We start from the raw sequence: 18,253 nt of genomic DNA, 5'->3' as shown, positions 1-18,253 counted from the left end.
CTAACTTCGGTTAACTGTTATTGAGCCAACAATTATACACGTTTACGTATGGTTCATCCATATCTAAATATAAGTATATTTCATTTGTGTGTATCAAGATAATACCATCTAACAGTGGAGATTGATTGCTTATTTTCTAAGCAGACTTAGCTTGAATTTTAAATCGGTAGTTCATCTAACGGTGCATATCAATTGCTTTGTTACTAAGCTATCTTAGCTTTGATTGTAAGCAACCCTGACATGAAAGAATATATAAGGGATAACTATAGCATCTTGGAAACCTAATCCCGACACTCTCATATGTCCTAATTGCAAACTAGAGTCGATTCTCCATTAACTTAGGGTTTTCCAAAACCATTATTAGGTTAACGACTTGAAGACTTCATTTGGGATTCATGGAGTGATGAGTGCTAAAAAGTGCATATTTCTATATATTTTTCTTGGCAATTAACTCATCTTTTGTGTTCTAATTCTCCATTTTAACCCATATTCTGTATTTTCATTGTTTTCAAGAATAAATACTTTTCTTAATTAATTTTGCATTTTTATGTACTAAATAAAGCCTGGTTAACCCACGGAGTGAAAAGAGCAAAGAAACGACAAAGACTCCCGCAGAAAGGCAGCGAAGAATGATGTTTGCAAGAGCCGGACCAACTAGAAGTGGGCTTGGAAGGAAGAATTTGTTCTTAAAGAAGAAGCGGGCTCAGAATTGTCTAAGCCCAAACTCTAACCTAAGTCCAAGACCAAGCCCAAAGCCTGCCTAAGCTCGTAGCCGTCAGATTGGATCCACAGATGCATCCAACGGTCGCTTCATCACAGTGCATCAAACTCTGAAGCTCCTGTCAAACATCATAGCACCTAACTCTCATCTGGAACGTCAGAATTGTTGTATCTAGAATCCAACGGTCGCTCAAGATCTGCCTCCGTCTCGCCGTTAGATCGATCCATCATCTTCGCATCCAACGTCTCATCCTTGCTGCGTATCAACATTTGCTACACCCGCTCAACACCCGAGTACCAAACACCTATACCCCGTACCAAAAAACCCCTTCTCATATTCTCCATCGAACCCATCTTCTTCTCCGTCTGCAACTCCACTGCCTCTTCTCAACCACCACCACAACCACCATCTCTTCGTCGCCAACCACCACCAAAAGCCATCATGGTTATCACCTACTAATGCCTACCTATTTCCCCCTTCTTTCTAGCCAGCTATCATACCAATTTCTCTCCTAGGGTTTCAGAGACAGGAAAGAAGAGAAATTGATAAAATAGCTCGAGCTATAGGAGCAGTTGGAACATGAGATGGAGAAGGAAGAGCAGAGGAAGGATAGGTCGAAGACATGGGAACGAATCATCCCATCAAATTAGGTAAATCAATAACCCTAATTTCTGCTGTTTTGGGGGATTTGGGGAAAACTTGTGTAGAACCCTAATTGAAGCTTGTAACTATAAATATGATGTGTGGGTGTGTGTTAGAAGGCATGCCTGGAATAGCCAGTGCTTCACCCAAGAGGACTGGAATAGCCAGTGCCTCAAGGGTTAGTTTTTATTTTAAATGATGTTGTAAACTTCAATTGTTTTTATCCATGCTCTGATCTTGTTGTGCTTGAATTGTCTAGGATTGAACATCCTTTTAGGTTGTTAAAACACTAAGCAAGCTTCTCTGCGAGTAGTTGCAGTGTGAGATCCCAAATTACTACAAGGTTTAGAATTATCTTAGTGCCTTTAGCTTCCTTTCTAGACCAACCCTTAGATGAACAGCCGGCTTTGAACCGCAACTGTCATCTAGTTATTCAGAAAGCCTAGAAGCTGACTGATAACTAACAAGGGACAAGAACATAGCTGGAGGACCTTCCTTTGTTTCTTTATCACTGCCCTTGGCTAACAGCCTTGGTTTGTTTATCTTTGTTTCAATGCTTCTTATTCACTGCCACTGAATTTCACTTTTTTTGTTCTCTGTCACTGTTACCTCATTGTTTTAGTTACTGCCTTGTTAATTTAGATAACTAGCTTAAAAACTTCAACTATACACCCTAGTCTCTGTGGTTCGACCCTGCCTTGCACACTCACTACAACAGACCCTGTACACTTGCAGGTATCATTTCTGTGACTCTTTTAGAGAGCCACCATGGAGCCAGATCCAATTATTTTCTCTGTGGTTGTGTATTCTGATCTTACCTTTTCTATCGTATTGACTTTAATTTTCTCTAAGATTTTCTCAAGATTTATCTCTGATAGGTAAGATATAAAAAGTAATCACAACAGTTCTTCGTCTCAGACTCTTGTGATTCCGCAATAACTTCTTCTGTTAATCAGTTAGGTTATTGTGAGGTGACTAATATGTCTAGGGTGCTCTTCGGGAGTATAAGACTGGATTATTAGTTGAGTTTCATGTACACCTTGATCTTTATCTTAAGACGGAAACAACAACCAGAATAGACTTATCTGTAAGAGACGGGTTTTATCTTATTAATAGTTGATTTTATATCCTTTGATACTCATGTTTATATTCGTTACGTAGGTGTTTTAAGATGTTTTTCAATGATATAAATTTACAAATATCTGGTATAGTTTGAGAAGTAAATCAATTCTAAATTGTACTACTAGGTCAATTAATAGTGGGACGGAGGGAGTATTACCATTAATGAAATTTCTTATTTTCACATTAAAATAAAATTATTTTTAGGACTTAAATTAAAACAATTACGATCATGTCTATTCAAACTTGGGTCAACCCGGGAAACCCGTGGAACATAATTTGCACATACTTGGGTAGCACCTCCATGGGTTTCCACGGGTTTGATGGGAAATACGGGCAAATGAATTCTAGCTCGGGTCTGACTCAGCCAAGCCTTCTAACCTGACCAACCAACCCAAGTCCAACCCCTACTTATGAGACCTGCACTCAGCCCAACCCATCAAGCATATTCTCTTACCATTTTCAGGTGTACCGTGGTTAGCTTTGATACCATTTGAAATGACTCGATCCTCCACTGATATTGTTATAACTTAGGCACTACAACGAGCACCACCAGGATAAAAAACAACTACCCAGGAGGCCGCTGATTCCTGGATTGCTCCCGCCTTTACAAGCTTAGTTGCATAATCTTTTCCAACTCTAAAGCTAACCACTGCCTAATATTGGGTCAATCCTCTCTACATTCGGTTAATGGCATTTCCAAATCCAGTTTTGTAAAGATCACGCGAAATTAATAACTTTTTTTTAAGTTGAATATATTTGTATTTGTTCTTATCACACAAGGATCGGTCTCACAGCTTCCTCTGGCTCGATTGGCTTGCATAATCGGAACAACATATAAGGCTATTTGTTTATTGATTGTATGGAGTCACTTGACAACCATGTACGACTACGTCTTTTGAGGTTTAATGTTTCGTCATAATTTTTTGTGTGAATTTTCTCCCAAAAGCCGAGTCTTTGTTGTTGAGCACTATTCATAGAATCTTGTGTAAAATGTACATAATTTCTGTAATTTCTGCAAATCGATTTATGTTATTCTATAAGAATTTTCGAACCACGAGGTTTGTTGTTATTTTGAGAAGGTTCAGAACCATAACCAGAATCCATAATATAGGAAATTAGTGAGATTAGAATAAATTTACGTGAGTTCAGTGGCGGAACTAGAAAATAAATGTGGGGTGGCTTGAAAACTAATTGGCTAGTACTTTGGGCTAGCTTAAGCCTATTTTCTAGACTTGAATTTTTAACCAAACTTAAAAAATCCTTGTAAAATCTAAGTTTCTCTGGACTTTAGGCAAATCTAAGCCATCCAAAGTCTATACATAGTTTCGTCCTTGCATAAGTTTGAGGTATAGAGTAAATGTAAATTGAAATGAGCCATGTCAAACAACAAAGACTGTGCCGCCTGGTGGCAACGCGTATGCCTCTTGGTAGAGACTTTTCCGCGATTAATAAATGCTTAAAAAAATTTTGTTTGTAGGTGATTTTGCCAATCGCGCGAGTCCATATTGACTCAATCCGCTAATTTTCCAAGTCTATAAGACTTGCCCTAATTTGATAGAGTTTTCTATTAGTGGTCCCACAACCACTGCAATTGCCAATTTCTCCCAAGCGGAAAAGAAATCTCATAAAACCAGAACATCCCAATTCATTGCTTTCATCACACACACATTTTGGCCAGGCCTTCTAAATTGTTCTTTTTTTTAATACTAGGAATTACTGGTTAATCCAGTTTTAGGAGACCCGTTTAGTGATTAATCCAGTCCTAAAACAAATTTAATCGCTGGTCCAAAAACATGTTTTTGGACCAGATTTTTTACTCGCTCGTCCAGTACACGTGCGGAAGTTATAAAGTGTATTTTTTTAATTGGCCAAAACACCCTTTTAAGTCGGATCTAATTCTGTTTTATCAGTTCGTTCGTTCATCACAAATTAGAGAGCTTTGGCAATGACGATTGGTGGAAAAAACCCGAAGAATTCCAACTCTCGATTCAAACTAAAACCAGAAGAGGAAATAATGGTGAATCGTCATTTTTCAGCTTCAACGAATTTCGATTCAAGTTCGAACGATTGGATGGGTAAGTTGATTTAATTTATGTTTCTTTCTTTAGTGTCTTCATCTGATGGTTTTTTTTAGGGTTCGTTTGGGTATCATCCTAATATAAGATCCAAATCTCCTGATTCCACATAAATAACAACCTTTGTTTCCTGAAACTCAACCTCCATTTTTCAGGTTAGGGCTTATTTTGGTTTTTTTGGTTGGTTTGTTTCCTAATTTATCATGATTGGGTAGAGTTTATTTTTCTGTACTTTTTTTTTGGAATCTTAGAATCTGATACTTGAACCCACTTGTGATCTTAAAATTGGTCATTTTCAAATTGATAATTTTCATTTGTAGAAACTTGTTAGTATGATTTGGAATTGGTTCTAGTTAGGAGTTATTATTGATTCGTTGAAATTGCGGATAATTAGAATGAGCTTTTAGGGCTAAAGAATTTAAGATTTACTAGTAATTTGGCACTGTTTTATGGATGAAATACTTTGTTTCATATGCTTAGTGTTCATGCTGTGTGGATGCTTAAATTGATTGATATAATGTTTCTGCCATCACATTATGGTTCTTTCATCCCGAAAGATTATACATTTGATCAAACATTTCCCTGCTTATGTCGTTTACCGAAGATTGTATGTTAAATACCTAACAATCTCTATCACCAGTACATGGACCTCTTTAGTTTTTATCGAATGTTAATTACATAATTTTAGAGAATGTTCCATCCATCCTTCAGGTTTTGGAATAAGTGTTGATTTACTCCAATTAAAATATTTTGGATTGGTGTTACGTAAGCAGTAGTACCACTCTTGTGGAACAAGGGATTGGTGGAAGTGTCGTAAGTAGTAGTACCACTCTTGTGGAAAAATAAGAATATGGATGGTTATGATGTATGTAAAAAACATCCATCTTCTTGTAAGCCCATAACAACATCCATCATCAATGGTGTTGGGTGTCTAAAATCTTATTAGGAAACAACATTTTATTAGGAATCACTTGATATCTAAAATTTTGTACCAATGGTGCTGGGTGTCAAATTCATATCAGCATACATTTTATTTATTAGGGATGTGTTTCCCGTAATTTCTTGAGGTTGTGTGCCTTTCATAGAAAATTAACGACATATTCTTGTGTAATCGCCGACTGGATTATGCGAAAACACGGTCGTTTTCACTTGGTACATATCAATATATACTGTGTTGTCGTTGGATACATATCAATACGTACTGTTTTTTCTGTCGGTACATATCAAATATGTACTGTTGTAAATTCTTGTTATCTTCAGTACATGTGTATGTGTACTGTTTTTTCATCTATGTAGAAATTTATTGGTTTCTTATTTTCTATTTTGACAAATTTACATGTAAATCTTTAGCACACAGAGTGTGTCAACACATTCAATTGTTGTTTTGTGTATTTGAAGCATATTTGTAGAAATATTCATCTCTGTCTCATGCTTGCAGCTTTTAGTGTTAAGGAAAATCAGTTTGGTTGAGTTTTATCCTTCATAATTCTTGAACAGTGATGGGTAACTCATAAATCTTATGGTAATGCAGTAGCGCACTCAAGCATATGTACCAAGTCAGAATGAACTTTGTGTACATCCATTCCAATTACGTGAAAACTGTCCACCGTAAGTCAGTTATTTGAACCTTTTGTTTATATTTAACGTATTAGTACTATGTTTACAAGAGCTTCCTGTCAAATCTCTTACATAAATGGATGCGCTCAGTGGTGCAAGCTTGCTAGACTAATTGTAGTCACTCAGCGGTGAAAGCTTGCTAGACTAATTGTAGTCACTAGGAGTAGGTGAGAGGCATAATAAAGCACTGAGCGAAGTTCCTTTTTTTCCACTATCCAACAGTACATATGTGATATACTGAAAGTAATGTTTGTTGTGCATATCCATTATTGTCTAAGATCCCTAAGTTTATAAATCTATTATGTTGTTTTTGTTTTTTCAATTGAGTACATATTTTGATGTATCAGAATGGAAATGAACTATGCTTTTATTGGACTGCAGGGAAATGACTAACAAATATGCAGAAGAAGGTGCGAGCATGGAGATAAAGGCACTATCTTTGTAAGGTTTTGGAACTACATCTCCATATTGTATAGAGTACATATCATGTTCTGAAAATTCAGTACATATTTTGTTTTCCTCGGCACGTATGTATCTGTACTCTGATAACTAGTAGGTTTTAACTAAGTACATATCGGTATGTACTAGGTTTTTACTTAGTACATATCAATAGGTTTTAACTAAAAAATTTAAATGCACTAAGGTTTTAGTACACATTGGTATGTAGTATGTACTATAGGATCATACATTGGATTCTGAGCATATAAATATGGTTAGCTTCTTTAATATATATGTTACACGCAGTGGATTTCACTCAATATGTATGAATATGTACTAGATTTTTGCTCAATGCCTCCGATCTAACAAAAGAAGAAATGGTCCCAAGATGTTCATTATTCATTATTGTGTGCCATTTTTTTTGCAGATGCTGTTGAGGCAAATTTTAAAGAGGGGACATCATCCCATTAGATTGCATAAAAGATAAGGATCTTGTGGATGGAGCTGACAAAGATTCCAATGATCATGATGGAAATACAACTTGCTTTGCTACCGGTACAACAAGTGATCTCAAAGATGACCCATTCAATAATTCTTATATTCTTATGTTACATGTGTATATGTACTGTGATATCTACTAGGTTTTAACTAAGTACATATCATTATGTACTGGGTTTTTACTTAGTATATATCAATATGTACTAGGCTTTCCATTCTTATTTTCTTCAGTACATGTGTATATATACTGCAATATTCTATTTTCATTCTTGTGGTTTCTCTCTACCAATAAATATGCCTACAAAATATCTAAATCCCCTTGATTGTGGTTTTAACTTTTCTTATTAATTTTTGCTGACAGGTTCATGAGAAGTATGTTATCAGGGTTACTCACTATCCACACAGAAACATGGTTACCGCACACAGAACCTTGGTTTCCTTAGGGTTACTCACCATTTGCCTTGGTCTATTTAGACGGGGGTCGAGGGGGCAGCGCCACCTCGTAAACAATGACAAATTGTTTATGGGAAAAAAATTTGTTTGTATTTGAGTTTTATTACAAGTTCCTTTCATTTTTATATTTCCCAAAATTAATCTTCATCAGGTTAAGTATTTTGTTGATGACATATCACACACAGGGTAATGTGAAGAGCATAAGGCTTGTCATCTGGCTCATCTGGCGTAATACTTACCTGACGTGTGTCATCAGCTGGAAAAACAGGTTCTACGTGCCAGTGAATTGCCGCAACCACATTTGTCTTTGGCAGAGATAACTCCTGAATAGGGTAAACCAGATTATCACACTCAAAAATAATAAGAAGGCTCATCTGGCGGAATTTCATGCTATGCATTATATATTTCTTAACAGAATAGACTTGAGCATGTTGTACTTGTTGTGTTTCCAGGGAGGATGTATTTTGTTAGTCGGCTCATCAGTTTTATTTCTTTTTTTCCAATAAGTGTAAAAATACACGTAACTTCTGAGTAAGAGTTGTTTTAAAACTATATTTTTTCCAGGGTCTGGTTAAGGCTTTCATATCAGGGATAATTTTACGCCTTTTTCTCCCTTCCATGGTGCAAATTGTCTGCATTATCTTTTGTTTTATTAATGAAAAACTGCTTATCATTGTTAACAACACATAATTTATAGTATTACTGCCCTTTTGCTCTAAAAAAATTCTGAATATAAGTTCCAATTTTCTTATTGTACATCATCTTTCACAGTACATGCAAATATGTACTGCCCGTATTCAAGGCTTCTTACTCTTTTTCCAATTTTCATACTGACAATATAGAACATCAATATAACTCTACATATAATAGTTAAGAGAAAAAAACCAAAAAAAAGAAAAGAAAAATACAAATAATGCAACATAATCCATCATTTACATTATAAGATTTCAAATTTCCATACTAATATGTACTGCCAACTAAAACCTAACCCAATTACGTCGTACATACCAATACATATGAATATCCACTGTCAGTAATGTTGGCCTACTTTAAAGTCTTCATGTCTTGGATTTAAATTTATTTTTCTGATGACAAAAACAGTTCCGTTTGCATTGTACACACACCATAGTATTTGATGGCTCTGCATAACAGTGCTTGATGAATGGTCATTGCTCCTTCCTGCGGTGAGTTTGCATATTCCCTTAAGTTGGAAATTCCCAACGCCTAGTAAAAAAGTCAATATATGAAGAAACAAACTCATCATCTGCGGGGTCAATAGGTCTTGGAAGATAAACTGTGAGTACCTACAACATCTCAGATACGACATGTTCCACCACTTGATGACCTGTGCGAAAAAGAGAAACATCAACATATAAATTACAAAGCAACTTAGTATCAAACAAACAGTAATAATAGTACACATCAACAAGTACATATCAACAAATTGATAAGTTTATATCAATATCTAGTATCTACTGCTTCCACCCATTACATATCATTATCTAGTGTAGGATCAACGAGTACATAGTGATATGTTCATGTACCTAATACTAAGGTAATCCAGTATCTCAATACAATGATATGTTCCAGTACATATTTTTGCAAGGTAGTATAAGTTGATATGTACCTAATACTAATGTAATCCAGGTATTCAACAGTACATGTTGATACGTACTACTGGTGGATTCTACTTGTATTTAAGCATAAAATACATATTGATATGTATTGCATCAACAAGTCCTTTTTTTCCTAAGTACATGTTGATATATACTCTAGGATCATGTCAGGCATAAACTACTGTACATATCGACATGTACATCACTAACGAATAAATTTTACCTAACGTACATATCGATATGTACTGTAGGATATATTCAAGAAGAACCATGCTAGGAGTTTATATGTACTGCATCAACTAATCACTCTTTCCTTAAGTACATATTTATAAAAAAAAAATACTCACCAAATCGAACTCCTAGCAATAGTTTTAACTTCTTCCATGAATCCTTGAAGATGCACAAACATTCTTGCATTCAGTATTTGTGATTGAACTATGATTAATAGCAAAGTGAAGATTTAGTACAACATACATTCTGAAAACTGGCCACTGGAAGGAGAGAATCGTGTGATTGAACTATGGTCATTGATCCTATGCTGATTAATGACCTTTAGGCTTAACCAAGAATGTGAAAATTTGGTTTCATTTTAGGTACAGAACAGAGAATTTTTTTCTCAAAGCTCTGAGAAAGCAAACTCATTTTCTTATAAATGGAGACTTACATACCTTGCAATTCAGGTAATGATGACCTGTTCAGAAGATCTGAGGACCATCCATGTACACTAGCTGAACGCACCAGCTCCATATGGTCCTGATACGATTCTCCCCCAGTAACACAACCCCCAACACCACCAAAATGACTTCTATCAGGCAAACCATCAGTAGCCATGGCTCCAGACGAAAATGGAGAACCAGATATCCAACAGAACATATCAAAATGTACCTACTAGATATCCAACAGAACATATTGGATACATATCGATATTTTGAACATCAGTATAACTAACAGTACATATCAACACGAACATCAGTATGATTGACAATAAATATCGATATGTACTATTGAATATAACTATCAGTACATATCCTAGTAAGTACTTTCAACAGTACATATTGATATGTACAATCGAATCGTACACAAGACACAACTCATATCAATATGTGTCGAAGGATATTAATATGTACAGTTTGATTTAATGGTTCTACTAAAAATCAAAAATCATACAGTACACATGTTGGATTGCATTACCTTGTTTTAGCAGAAACACCAGGTTTCTTTGATTTCGCCTTCTTAAAAGATTCGTTGTTCTTCCTTGATTTGGTTTCACAAGTAGATTTCTTCTTCTGATTCTTTGACCCTGGTTGAGAATCAGGAGTACTTGTTTCTTTCAATCTTTTTTAACCATTTACTTCGAGAATTTCAGATCACAATACTTCGAGAATTTCAGTAGGAAATCAGTTTAGTTTTGATTTCTTTTGTGATATGGTGCTTGTAGATCAAACAATTATTGATATATATTATATCCATTTTCAATTTGCAGGTTTCGCAGCAGGTGGCTTTTGTTCTTCGGTGCCCTAGAAATTTTCTCAATTTAGATTTTGTTTTTCGATTTGACCTAGGTTTTGATTTAGTTTTTCGATCAGATTTGGTGGATTTTGTTTTCTCTGAAGAAGATTGAAAAACTAAAAAAGAAGAGAAGATTGAAAAAGTGCAGGAGAAGCAAAATGAAAACTGAAAATAGTTAGGGTTCTTGTTTGTCGATGAAAACAAGAAGAAAACTGAACTGACGCGTGGTTTCTTTTCTGCGTTTTTCTGCCTGTGACTCTAACACGCGTGTTGTTAAGAGCTTAGTAATTTTAGCTTTTTCAAATGTTTTTTGGACCAGCTATTAAATGTATTCCCCCGCTAGACTACAGATTAACCCGAATCGGGTTTTTTGGACTAAACAAGAAATTTCTCTTTTGAATAAGATCCTGAAAAACGGTCTTAAATACCGAATACCCGAAAAACTACAATTGCTTGTATCCCGTTCCCATACGAATCGGGTCTCATTACATATACAGCTCAAAATTCCACAGTTTTTGTTTAAGAAAGGAAAAAGAAAAAGAAAAAAAACTTCTCTATAATTTTCTGGAGAAGGGAGTGGATGACAAATTCAGAAAAAGATACAATTTTGTGTCGCTAGAGTGATATACAACGACCTGGGTCATTCTCAATTGCTGTATTTCATCGATTCACGGTTAGAATTACTCTGTAGATTCAAGCCGCTAGTTTCGTATTATTCAATCGGGTTATTTTTCATAGTGGGGTTTTGATAACGATTCGTCAAGTCATTAGAGTCTTGAATTCCGATAACAAATTGGATTTGATAAGACAAAAGATAACAGAAAGAAGATTCCTGGTTGGTTACAGGTAAGTTTATTAATTCATTGGTTAAATTTCATTAAAATTTTGTTTTTGATTGGAGAGTAAATCACTTACCACTATTACAGGCTCATAGAGAGATTTGGAGGTTTGTATGACGTGTGAAGGTTAATCTGATTTTTAATTTGGGGGTGGCAAAGGATAAATCTTTCTGGGTTTACTTTCTGTAAAATTGAACCCCAAACAAAAGGATATTCTTTTAGTTTTTATTGGATATATTAGTAGTTCGTTGTTTGGTATTGGTGGGTGAATTTTACAGCTCCTTTCTGTGATTTTTTGTGTTTATATTCATGTGAACCTGGATTTAGATATCATTTTAATTGTCATTTATTTCTAAAGATCAAATTTGTGAATTTGACTTTTCACTTTTCTTCTGTGTAACTTCTTATCCTTTTCATTTTCTATTTCCTCTATCTTTTATATCTCAATTTCTTCTTTAAGTTTTCTCCTGAAAAACAAGTCTTCTTCTTCTTCTTCTTCCTCTCCTTGTTTGAACTTGGATTATTTCTTTGCCTTCATTACTGACTTGTTCTTATCTTTGTCTGAGCTGGGTCTTGCAGAGAATAGTGTTTTATATACCTTTGTCTGTTGAATTTGGTAAGGGTTAGTTTCATCAGCTCAGCTTTAGGTGTTTCTTGTTATCAATTTGTTGTTGTTTATTTTAGATGTTTTCAGTTGTTCTATAATTTTGTAGTTTTGTGCTGTTTTTACAGGTATCTTCAACCAATCTGATTCCAGCTTGTATTTGATGTGCGAGGATCTCACTGAAGAAGAACAACAAGAGGATTGTTGGTTTTCGTAAGGTGATGATGGAGAGTTCTTATGAGACGATGAATGGTAATGAAGTGGCTGATTCCGGCCATAAAGTCATTAGGAATTCTCAGTATCCATCTCCTCGGAGCAAAGCTTCATCGCCTTGGTTTGAAATGAGAGTATTCTATGTGAGGATTAGCAATTGCGAGGTTGATAGTTCAACTCCGGAATATCTCACACTTAATCATATCCCGCTCGCTCATGATACCTTACTTGAAGTCAATGGTGGGAGGAGTAGTATGTTTTCCGATGGAGTTACTTCGCAACTTAGAAGGGATCGGGTTGACAAGAAATCGGAAGAAGCTACGTTTGTGAGCACAGATAGTATAAGAATGACAGGGAGTGTGAAATTTGAAGTTTTTGATATAGAAGATCTTGTGCTCTCTGGGGTCCTGGAATTGTCTAATTGTAATGGTTTTGTTGCCGAATCGAAAAACCATAGCAAGCAGTGGAACATGAATTGTCAGTCGGAAATAACATCTGCTTCGGCCTTTTTTAAAGGGAAACAATCTGAGTCTCACTCGCCAACAGTTGAAGTTTATGTAGCTGGTTGTTTCTCAGGCACTCCAATCATTTTGACTAAAACTCTACATATAAATTTCCGGAGGAAGCACACAAGGAAAGGGATGTTAGATTCAATACCAGAATACGAAACGACGGAATCAAAGAAAGATGTAGATTCTGAACTTCCGTTGCAGGTACTTTACTTTTCTAATAACAAAACTAGTGCAATTTGTCCATGTTTTACTACAATTTTCATATCGAATTGCAATTTGTCGATGTTTATATTGTGGTTATAACAGTTGCTTACTAGTTTTGTTGCATTAATAGTTACTAAGTTCCATATGTAGTTAATAGGTCTTCAATGTTTCCTGGCACTAGACATGTTTTTCTTGTTACAGAAAAACCCATTTCCTGTGTCAAGATAGATTAATTGCTTGGATTCTGGCACATTAAAAATCTTATCTTAGATTGGTCAGGATAGTATGGGTACTGGGCACAAATTTCTAAATGTAGGGAATATAACAATAATGCCCTTTTCTTTCTGTAATATATTGTCTTTTGCATTGTCTTATGTTTTACCAGAATCTGACATGAATCTCTTTCTTGCTCTTTTCTTTCAGAAGTCCTTTTCCTTTTCAGCTTTTACAACCACCTTATCAGACCTTGTTTACCTCTTTATGTTTTGCATGTTTTCCATTGTGATCAATCATCACCTTCCAACGACAACTACATGATTGAATCTCAGTATTTATAAATGCACACATGTTTCTGTATGAATCAAGCTTTTGGTATCAGTTAAAAGAAAGTGTGTCAAAAATGGTTGGATCATCTTGAGAATTGTGTATCATGCCTGGTTTAGATGCATATCGTCAATCTAATTGCTCTCTGTTGAGTGACTAATCAGTTAAACACTGAAGCACTAATGCACATGCTACTCCTCTTGAAACATCAAAACTTTAATCTTATTGATTTAACTGTGTAACTTTCATTTGCGACATGGCTAAAGACTATTATTAACTGCGTGGTGGTTTCCCTGTCAAGTAGTTTAACTGTTTAGAATACTTGCCTCCATATCCTTGGGAGTTTGCTGTGCAGAATCACCTTTTCTTCTACATACCTCCCTTTACAACTGTTAATGAGCTAAGTTCTGTTCTTAGGAAGTTACCTCTTATTTGTCGACATATACTTCAATCATTTGCATAACATGGAAGCACAAGAACTCGACCCATTCTCTCGAATTATGATGCATTGTACTTGTAGTTCCCGGTAGATATTTTTTTTCTTGTTCCAGTAGAGTTCTTTCCAATTCAGCATTGTTGTATCTCTTCTGTTTCTGGACACATTTGTTTGATGCTGAGTTATTGTTTGGGAGATTCATGAAACATGTTCCTGGATTCAGTTTGCATGTGACATCATAATACACTCGTAATATATATGTGGTCATTATACTTCAAAACAAAATAAAATATGTGCATTGAGGGGAAAGCATCATGACATATTCTATATCTTGGACTTTTTCTGCAGATATCAGGATACCGGGACTACAAACCAGATAATGAAGAAGATTATAACAGCTTGTACATGAGGGAAGAATATATAGAAGGGGAGGATGGAGAATTATCATGGTTCAATGCCGGGGTGAGAGTAGGAGTCGGGATTGGGCTTGGCGTTTGCCTTGGAATCGGGATTGGAGTAGGTTTGCTGGTCCGCACATACCAAACAACTACAAGAACTTTCAAAAGGCGACTGATATAGTATGTATGGTTCACCTTAATGCTAGACAATTGATCACCAAGAATCCAAAAGAAAAAAGATAAAAAGTTTTCAAAAACCGGTTAGGTTTTAGCAGTGTTCCTGAGGTGTTATCTCAGTGTCGCGGAGTGTTTACTCAAATATAAGAATTTCTTGTAGCTGACTGGATTCATATTGTTGTTGTTTGTTTACCTTGAAAACTGATAACAATGATTTGTTAAAGAATTTGCAAACCTAGTCCTAGGTAGTTTGGCGTTGCGACTCTTGATTGTAAGCTTGTAAGACTATTTTTGTTTGTTCATACATATAGAGTGCAGAGTATCAATGGTGTGCATATTAGAAATGAGACTCAAGTCAAGTTATTCCTCCCTTTTTTTTCAATTTTCCAGAAACAACCACACTGCAACTTAAGTGTGTGCCAGTGTGTGAGAGAGATCAGAGATGGAAGAAATGCATTTCACTTTTATCATACGTAGAGATGATTAAGTTTTTTATTTTTATCATAAATGGAGTATGGAGGCATCTGTGAACTACACGGTAAAAAATGATAGCCCCACAATGAGTTCAGAGGCATCCTAAGAAAATTCCTTGAGCTTACTACAACAGGTAACCAATAGTTTTGGCAAGTACAGTCGCTAGCAGCTTTTCTAACTATACCGCTCGAAGGTGTTTGGGACTCAGCTGGCGGGTGGTGCAAGGGCCAACGGCTCTGGAACTACCTCTGCTCCTCCTGAATATCCCTTACTTACAACAGTGAGCTTATTATTATCAGATCCACTCCAAAAGGTTGCAGATTTTACATCATCCTCGGCCATCATTCTTGAAAACTCTTCGTGGTCATACTGCATATTAGCCTTTCCACCTAATTCGATAGGAAGGTTGTCCATATCAAAGTATGACTTCATCAGCTCCACGCTATCTTTTTTATTTGGGTATACAAATTTTACCTTCTGGATAGTTTTTGGATCCAGAAAGTACTTAACAATCTGTAGAGGAACAGAAGAAGAGGCATCAGATCAGTGGATAGTGCTAGATCACGTTACCAAAATGATTTCTAAATTCATTACTCAAAAAAAAAAAAAAAAGACAGAACGATAATCAAAACCGAGGGAGTCCAGAATGCAAACCTTCCAAAATGCTTCAAAAATCCTTGGGGGATTGTAGAGAAACGCAACCGAGAGCCTCTCGGGGTAGTGATTCTGTAAAACATTGGCAGATTCCCGTGCAGTTCTGATAGGGACATTGGTGTTCAATGACCATCCAGTGAAATCTATCAACCAAGACATCTGCTCTTGACCTTCAGGAAGGTTAAGGATCGCATTCTCGATAAGATATACTAAATGGCGTATCTGAGTTTCAGCTACAGCTGTATTCTGAACAAGAAGCATAAATTAACATTAAAAAAGGATAAGTTTAGAGAATAGATGAATGTCAAAAAAAAGGAGATAACCCAAGTACAGACCTGCATTCCTGGTCGTAATATGAGAACTGTCCTCCCACATCGATCGTGAAAGTTGGCTCTGTACACTTTGCCAGTCTCACCTTCATGTGCTACCTCATTCTGATAAAGTAAGGGTTTCCAGCAGTAAGTCCGACATTTCTTGAATCAATAACAGGAAAAGACAAAACAGATCTCCAAAAGGTTGCCCAACTTTATCTTCAGGTCAAATTTTAAGAGGTATGGATATTCACAAACAACAAATGTATATTTGGTATCATATAGTGCAATTGTGAAAGAGGAATCAATCATTGAATGTGAAATTTCTTTTGTATTGCTGAAAACAACTAACAAGGGCCAGTCTGTCTTACCCAGCGGGTGTCCTCAGGCTTATATGTTGACCTCCATTTAAGAGACTCCTCCAACATTTTTTTTGCCTTGTCAACGTTCCAATTCCGAGCTTCTAAATATCTCCGTATGCATGCATCAGTACAGTACTGTAAACTATGCCCAGAAAGTGGCCCAATCAGTGTCTTGAGCTCCTTCACCTGGTTACGAAAGAAAATTTACATGCCCAAAATTGCTGTGTTATATCTCTATGAGTTTGAGATAAGTTGGACAAATTAAAGGGAAAAAGTGTCAATAGAGGACTTCACAGTCAGCTTTGCGCTTTCACATTCATAAAATCACAATTCGGAAACATCTAAAAGACTAAGCAATATGATTGTTGAAACAATTTTAAAAGAATACATGTTTTATTTCTCTAACCTTCGCATTCAGAAACATGTAAACGACTAAGTAATATGATTCTTCAAATAAAAATAAATAAATAGATGTTTTATTTCTCTAACCTTCACATCTTTCTGGGCAGATTCATTTTCCTGACTAGGAGTCTGCTTTCTGCGAAACATGGTGATTCAATCTGCGGTAGCCCCAAACCTACATTTTGTAAACAATGTAAGAACACTAAACAGTCTACTAGGAATCTTTACCAAATACAGAACCATCAAATAATTCAAATCAAAACTAGAAGCAGATAATAATCCGCAAACATCCATCTACTTAGAGCACTAGATTTCTTGCAACAGTATTGATAAAGTCTAAGTTTCTCAGTTTATAATCTACAAGTTTATACGACTCATCCCCTCAATCCAATTAAGCGATATGCCACAACATACGATACCCATATAACTCTTGTTCTATGCTAATACATCCCGAAATTGATTCAGATAGATGAAAAATGAACCCAAATTCCAGCTCCTACTAATACTGTAAAATGAAAAATTGCTCATACTGTAAATGAATTAACCAATGCAAAACATAATTCTGTGATAATTACAAGTAATTTACCAATCTCTTGAAGAGAAATTTGATATAAAAATGCTCAAATTCGACTTGACTAGTCCATGCACTGGATCTAAGCAATATAACATATCTCAACATTCCCAATGAAAAGTCACAAAAGCAAATTTCAACAAAGGATTCCTTTTAAGCCACCAGGTTTGACCCATCGATACAATCAAAGAAAGAAAATTCACGTTGACCCCAAATTTAATCAAACAATCGTGCCTTACTGCCAAATCAAGCTTCAGTCCAACATAAAATTTCTAAAAAAAATCCCTAAAACTACACAGTTAATTTAATCAAATCGAGTTAAATGAAAAGTACAAAACGAGATCTAAATCACAAAACTCAATAATCAATTCAGTATCAAATTTTAGCTCAGCAGTTTACTCAATTCGAACCCCAATTTACATTTACAAAAAAAGAAAAAAAAAAGATCGTCACTAACCTGTTTGAGACAAAACTGAGAAATAGGTAGAGAGTGAAATTGAATAGAGATAGAAGGAGGGGGGAGAGAAACGAAGGAGATTCTGCGAATATATATACACAAATGAATCAGAGAGAGTGTGGAATTGAAGAGGAGAGGAAAGGCGGGGGTTTATGCGTTTTTTTTTTGTCTTTCTGGTCTGGTGAGTGGCGAGTCGCTAGTCTTCTTTTGAAAAGTAGTACGTATTGGATTTGATGCTCTCAGGTCAGGTCAGGTCAGGTCAGGTCAGCTAGTGCGTACTTCTGGTCCAACTCCAACTAACTTCAATGATCAATCAGAATTTGGACTATTCCTCTTTAAGGCTACGTGCAAGTTGCGACATCATGTGGGCACTGAAACGCTTTTGATTTTCGGTTTGGTTTACCA

General features: G+C 35.8%; 2 protein-coding genes across 6 annotated transcripts; one reads left to right on the top strand and one right to left on the bottom strand.

Annotated features, from left to right (window-relative positions):
• The first annotated feature begins 11,204 nt into the window (after window positions 1-11,204).
• LOC113288627 (uncharacterized protein At1g01500-like) lies at window positions 11,205-14,961 on the top strand. 5 transcript variants are annotated; one of them, XM_026537717.1, is made up of 5 exons: window positions 11,205-11,537; window positions 11,618-11,637; window positions 12,110-12,146; window positions 12,263-13,060; window positions 14,391-14,961. In XM_026537717.1, exons 4-5 carry the CDS (start codon window positions 12,356-12,358, stop codon window positions 14,619-14,621), a joined length of 936 nt encoding a protein of 311 aa, XP_026393502.1. In that variant the 5' UTR covers window positions 11,205-11,537; window positions 11,618-11,637; window positions 12,110-12,146; window positions 12,263-12,355; the 3' UTR covers window positions 14,622-14,961. The 5 variants fall into 5 exon arrangements, with proteins under 5 accessions (XP_026393502.1, XP_026393501.1, XP_026393505.1 ...); XM_026537716.1 differs by lacking the exon at window positions 11,618-11,637; XM_026537718.1 differs by lacking the exons at window positions 11,205-11,537; window positions 11,618-11,637 and adding an exon at window positions 11,775-11,791.
• A 99-nt stretch (window positions 14,962-15,060) lies between these two features.
• LOC113288628 (phosphatidylinositol transfer protein 3-like) lies at window positions 15,061-18,018 on the bottom strand. The gene is made up of 6 exons (XM_026537721.1): window positions 17,849-18,018; window positions 16,908-16,995; window positions 16,428-16,604; window positions 16,081-16,179; window positions 15,746-15,991; window positions 15,061-15,604 (listed from the first exon to the last, which is right to left on the bottom strand). Exons 2-6 carry the CDS (start codon window positions 16,965-16,967, stop codon window positions 15,296-15,298), a joined length of 891 nt encoding a protein of 296 aa, XP_026393506.1. The 5' UTR covers window positions 16,968-16,995; window positions 17,849-18,018; the 3' UTR covers window positions 15,061-15,295.
• Window positions 18,019-18,253: the final 235 nt, after the last annotated feature.

Source organism: Papaver somniferum, chromosome 6 (assembly GCF_003573695.1).
Source record: "Papaver somniferum cultivar HN1 chromosome 6, ASM357369v1, whole genome shotgun sequence".
Classification (NCBI taxonomy): Eukaryota; Viridiplantae; Streptophyta; class Magnoliopsida; order Ranunculales; family Papaveraceae; genus Papaver; species Papaver somniferum.
This window is presented reverse-complemented; position numbering and strand designations above follow the sequence as displayed.

Coding starts and splice junctions, on each gene's coding strand:
- LOC113288628 (XM_026537721.1), bottom strand. CDS start 16,967: ATGTTTCGCAGAAAGCAGACTCCTAGTCAGGAAAATGAATCTGCCCAG. Junction 16,605..16,907: donor CTGCCCAGAAAGATGTGAAG/GTTAGAGAAATA, acceptor TTTCGTAACCAG/GTGAAGGAGCTCAAGACACT. Junction 15,992..16,080: donor TATTACGACCAGGAATGCAG/GTCTGTACTTGG, acceptor CTTCTTGTTCAG/AATACAGCTGTAGCTGAAAC.
- LOC113288627 (XM_026537720.1), top strand. CDS start 12,356: ATGATGGAGAGTTCTTATGAGACGATGAATGGTAATGAAGTGGCTGAT. Junction 13,061..14,390: donor ATTCTGAACTTCCGTTGCAG/GTACTTTACTTT, acceptor CTTTTTCTGCAG/ATATCAGGATACCGGGACTA.